General features: G+C 42.6%; 1 protein-coding gene across 1 annotated transcript in view; it reads left to right on the forward strand.

Moving 5' to 3' along the window:
* Positions 1–5,327, forward strand: part of pigk (phosphatidylinositol glycan anchor biosynthesis, class K) — a 32,200-nt gene extending 26,873 nt beyond the window's left edge. Inside the window, exon 11 of the mRNA XM_080861467.1 lies at positions 4,520–5,327. Within this exon, the coding sequence (XP_080717593.1) occupies positions 4,520–4,636 (117 nt within the window). The 3' untranslated portion in view covers positions 4,637–5,327. The remainder of the gene's footprint in view (positions 1–4,519) is intronic.
* The last annotated feature ends 673 nt before the right edge of the window (positions 5,328–6,000 follow it).

Below are 6,000 nucleotides of genomic sequence, written 5' to 3' on the forward strand. Positions count from 1 at the left end.
CACCCACAGCTGGCCTCAGAATCTGACTCATTCAGTAAATCTCTCTCATTTAAAATAAATGAAAGTGATCTGACTTTGTCAGTAAATAGTGTTGATAAGAAAGTAAGAAAGTCTTCAAGGCCTTTAACTCCGGGCTATTTTTGGATGAAACACCCACTGCGATGCCTGTTATGTCTGATGTCAGACAAACAAGACCAAAATCAGTCATCTGAGAAGCTTCCTTAAGTTTAGTCAGTATCTCAAAAAAAGCATGATTCAGATGCTGAAAACATGTCTCTTTTCAGCTTCATTTTCTTCTCTGCTCACTTTAATTTATTCATAGGACTAGATGTTACAATCCTTGTCAGTGAAACGCAGCACTTGCCCTGAGTGGGTTAGAGAAGCCTTCTAGGTGGGGTGAGTTTGCTGCTTATCATATGGTGATGTTTCCACCATTGCAGCACACCAGTTGTGTACGCCGCCGAGGCAGTCGGATCAGTCTGATCAGACTGGACAGTATGTTGCTTTGTGCCCACTGGTCATTTGGATGCCCACACCACCGCCTTTGGCTCCTTCCATAGTGGCTGCTTTTTCCATCAACATTGGAAAGCTCTTTGACCAACCATCTAAGCCCTCTGTTACCCACCTCATTCAGTGGCCTTCGATGGTTAAGAAGCCCATGCAGCCCACCTCCACAGGATGTAACCTCACTTTCCAGCTCTGGCCTTCTGCCTCATCTGCTGTGGTTGCATATGGCGGTTTATTCCTTACATATGCCCCTTCGATGGCACACGAAAGGATGTTTCTCTTGAAGTGCTGAATGCTAGTGGATACAGTATGTACTGTATGTAGGAAAAGTACTGGCTGTGGGAGATGGACGTTCTACAGAAGCACCTAACATTATACCTATGTTCATGTAAATGCACTTGGTGTGACTGATGCCTCCTTTAAAAAATCTTTTATTATCATGTTTGTTTTTGATGTTAAAATGAATATTCGCTGTTTATTCAGGAGAATAATCTAAGCAGAGAACACCAGATTTTTCTCCACCCCAGCTAACTCTCCAGCTCATTTGAAGGGAATACCGCCTCGTTCCCAAACCCACCTTGCTTCCAAAACTAGCGTGTGGTTAAAGTGAATACAATCGGAATATTCTGGCCAGTGTGTGCTGTACAAATGATGCTTCAAAAGGGAAGGTCTTTACCTTGGACCTCCAGCCTTGATCTGTCCACAAATACCCTAAAGCTTAGTCGTGTGCTTCAAACGCCTCTGCTTTAGCATTCTGGATGGCAGTGGCGCTCTATTGATTTGACTTGATTGAGCTGTTAAATAAATTTTGGCTCAGACGTAATCCAATTTTTACTGCTGTCCTCGGTCTTTCTACATAAGAAATTGGCAGCGTTGTCACGTAACCTGGACTTTCTATTGAAACGACAGCCTTGAGAAGATGTACACTGCAATGAGGCACGAGAACGCAGTCACACACGTTTCCTGAAATTAGGTTTTCGCCTCACTTACCAAAAGCTTTTAAACTAATAAGAAGAATAAAGAGAGTCGTTTTCACCAGGCAAAGCAATTAACATTCGTTATTCTAAGAAACACGTAATAATGCATGAATAGAATCAGGTGTTTTGCATGTGCGAGTGTGTCTATGGATCACTGTAATAATCATTGGGTCAATTTCATCATCATCACCCTGTCTTCACAAAATGAAACTTAAGACTTTCAAAACGGAAACGCTGCCAGTCAGTCAACAGGATTTGATGAAATAAATATTCTATCTGCATCATCATTAACTCATTACACTGTATACTCTGATTTTATAATAGTACCCAGTGATCCCAAACAGTTTTTCTAGATCTTTAGAGCCCTTTAGTTAATACAGATATTAGATTTGTTTTATACTATCTGAAATTATTAAAATATTCAATTGTAAGTTTGAGTAAATTACTATTTAAACATTACAAATATGTGCCATTTCTCTAACTAGTTTAGTACATGCAACCACAATCATAAGGACTGCTGGACTGAGGTGGTGGGAGTGCATCTAGAGCCAAGACGCAAAAAAAGGGGGGGATAAATCTGTCGAATATGTCTGATATCGAGCCACTTCTGAACCAGAGGCAACTTCAGAAGCGTCTTAGGTTGGCTAAGGAGAAAAAGAACTGGACTGTTGTTCAGATGAAAGTAAATTTAGCATTTCATTTGGAAATCAAGGTCCTGGACTCTGGAGGAAGAGTGGAAAGGCTAGGTGTTTGAAGTCCAGTGTGAAGTTTCTGTGATAATTTGGGGCACCATGTCATCTGCTGGTGTTGGTGGTGGCCGATCCTCTGTGTTTTATCAAGTCCAAAGTGAACACAGCCATCTACCAGGAGATTTTAGAGTGCTTCGTGCTCTGAATTGTTGCCAAACTTTATGGAGTTGGCGATTTCCTCTACCAGCAGGGCTGAGCACCTGTCAACAGTGCCAAAACTAGTACTAAATGGTTTGCTGACCATGCTATTACTGTGTTTGGTGGGATAACCACCTTGCCTGACCCGATTTGTCAAGAGGAAAACGAGAAAGACGCAAAAATAGAGATGAAGGCTACCATCAAAGCAACCCAGGCTTCAATAACACCTCAGCAGTGCCACAACCTGATCGTCATAATTCACACTAAATGAGCCCCAACACAAAGTGTTGAGTATACAAAGTATACTTGAGTATACTTTTCAGATTGTGGACATTGTAAATCCTTTTTTATTTATCTGCAGGAATAAATAAACAAGTAAACAAACTAAAATAAAATAAACAAAGTCTTTAAATATTTCACTTGGAATATATCAGTTTACCTCATGTGAAATAAATTACAGAATATCTCTGGCCACAGCCATCTTTAAACTTCAGTCTTCATTTTAGTCTCAACTACACAGCTATAAAGTTCCATTACTATCTTGCAGATGTTGCTTTATCACAAAAACTGCCAGACGTAAATATGTGCTAAAAGAACTTAAAAAAGTAGGTGCCTCCAGGACCACATTTGCATGATGATGCGCGCACACACACGCGCGCGCACACACACACACACACACACACACACACACACACACACACACACACACACACACACACACACAGACACACACACACACAGACAGACAGACAGACAGACAGACAGACAGACAGACAGACAGACACACACACAGACAGGCTGACTCAGAAGATGAAAACAATACCAGCTACACTATTGCAGCTGGTAAAAATATCTGATGAAAGAGTAAGCAAAAAAAAAAAAGAGGACAGATATGAGCAGACATTACATGCCACATCTCACTGAGTGCTAAATCTCCACTGTTCTTTGGGTTGTTGGTATATTCATGAGAAAAATAGCCAGGCTTGCCAGATGCGTCACTACTTTGTGCATGTAAACTTTTACTGAAAATACAATTAGAAAAACAATTGCATGGATGAGAGTGACTCAGCATGAATCACTCTGTAAATACATAAGATCAAAACAATATGCAGAAATATCAGCAAATCCTGTGTGAGGATTATAGATTGCTATTGGTTTCACTTGATTTACAGGGTCTGTTGTAGTTAACTTTAAAACTTGTCTTTTGCCTGTACGCTGGCTGTGAGGTTGTGGGTAATAATGACTTTGGACTAGGCTTTCACCCCAGTGTCTAATCCCCTAGGGCCTGTCAGTCTGCTGTCAGCTCGGCTCTGGCTTCTACTGCAGTATGTGCAAGTGGGTGTGTGTGCCAAGCCAATATTGATGTGTATCAGAAGGAGTAGATGTACTGGATACTGGAGTAGTACTGAGGAAAGCTGCACAGACACAGATCTCCTAAGCACTTTCGGAGCTGCTTTATAGTACTATATGTCGTTCTACTGTTGTGTGTGCAGCTTGTGGCTCAGTCGGACTTTGAGCACTCTGCTGCGTGTTCATCCGCTTTGCCAACTTTTCAGGTTTTGGCTTTAGGGAATGCCTTGTCTGACTGGTGATTTCCCGACTGGATAATGACAGCTTGTATAGGGAGGGATAACAGAAATCTCTTAAGTGCATCCTCGCAGCCCATCTATAGCTTTGTCGCCAGCAGTGGAGTTAGGAAGTTATTTTAGAGGTTAAATCTCATCTCCCTCCAGAATATTGCAGCCGCATTAGCATATAAATGTGCTCCTTGTGAGATGCATGTTTAATACGAGCGAAATTTAAAAGTATAATCATACACAAAGTGATGATGTGGCAGTGAATGGGACAAACACAAGACAGGGGAGGTGTACTGATGAGCTTTACCACCTGCTTTTTTTGTGCGAACCTTTGCGTGTTTGTGTGTGTGAGACGGCAGATCGTGTACATAAAGTGCGTGAAGAGATAAAGCGAGTGTGTGCGTGCAATTCTGCGCCTGCCTGCCTGCGTGAATGACAGAACAATCAGCGGTGGCCTCAACAGGAGAAATATACACACTATTACTAACCTGCAATCTCACCCCGCTCCCCTCTGCTTTCCCTCCCCCACCCCCCACCTTACCTTACCTGCCTCACCCCTCCTGCGATTCAGAAACCAAAGCAGAAAGACTGGCACCCTCCTGATGGCTTCATCCTGGGCCTGTGGACTTTAATCCTCCTGGTGTTTTTCAAGACCTACGGTATCAAGCATCTCAAACACATCTTCTGAGCCTCCTGTGTTTATACCGCTGGATGTAAAGCTGCAGACCCGTGATATTTGAGGGAAGGAGCGGTTTGTGACAGGCTTATATTCCTGGAAATGAAACCGAATTGTTTGGAATGACATCTGCTGCTTGTTTGGAAACTGAGTGATTCTTGGTGCCTTTTTTTTCCCTCTTTTACTTTGAAATGACCCCAGCTCATAGATGTAAACATTTGTGCTCTGTGTTAAATGTTTTATATAAAAAAAAGGACAACTGCATCACACAGCCATTTTACAAGAATTTTATGGGTTTTGTTTTGCAAAGACTTGAACATTTATTTTTCTTTGTGTGTTTGTGTCAGATGTTCTGTTTTTGTCGAGCCATTCCACAACTGCACTGTTTTCGGTTAAAAATGCACTAAACTGAGTCTGCAGATAAGAATTTAATTTATTTTTGGGAGCGCGTTGCTCTGCATATTTTAGCAGCAGCCTTTTTGTTTTTTTTTGTTTTTGTTTTTTTGTTTTTTTTTCTCTTTTTTTAAATGACATCAGAAACAGCAGTATGCGACATTACGTGATGGCAGAGCTTCAGTTCATCCTTTGTCATTTTTTTTTTTTTTTTTTTTTTTTTTTTTTTTAAATAAATAGGACAGGGGGAATGAATGAGAGAAAGAGGGGGAGAGAAAGAAAGAAAACCAAAGGGGAGAAGAGACGGTGAGAAGGGGGGGGGAAGAGAGAGAAAAAAAAAAAGAACTCCTGGGTCACCTGTATGGAGAAAAAAAAAAAAAAAACAAACAAAAAAAACAAACAGAGGAGACAGCAAACAACAAAGAGCAACATAATAATAGAGAAAACAAAGCACCATCACAATAAACTAGCTAGTCATAGATATCAATATTTACTAAATAATAAACGATATTGTGCAGCACGCAAGATAGACAGTGCACAGTGTGCTTTGAGGCAGCAGCCAAGAAAGCTTTAGTCCGCGTCTGTGAATACCCATGTGTGCATACCTGTGTGGATCAGCATGCTTGCATTCCAAAGGTTTCTCCATGTAATGATCTGCTAGGGAGTGTGGGGGGGCCACAGCCCCGTCCTCCAGGGTGTGAAGCGGGTATGGAGGAGATCAAAACTCCAGACATCCAGAGGCCCCCAGAACACAAGAGACCATGGAAGACCAACAGAGGGGCAGCCGCGCCACTGTTCCAGTAAGAGCTGAGGAGAGTCCCAGATGAGGGCTCGCCCAGCAGCCGCGGAGCAGAAGTCAGGGGGAGTTGCAGTGACGCGCCCGTGAGCTCCGCCGGCCCCCAGCTGTGCCTGAGTGACCGAGCCCCAGGCCGAGAGGCCGGGGGCACCCCACCTCCAAAGGGGCCCGAGCGAGCCCCAGGCCC

The sequence above is a fragment of the Rhamphochromis sp. 'chilingali' genome (assembly GCF_963969265.1).
Source record: "Rhamphochromis sp. 'chilingali' genome assembly, chromosome: 16".
NCBI lineage: Eukaryota > Metazoa > Chordata > Actinopteri > Cichliformes > Cichlidae > Rhamphochromis > Rhamphochromis sp. 'chilingali'.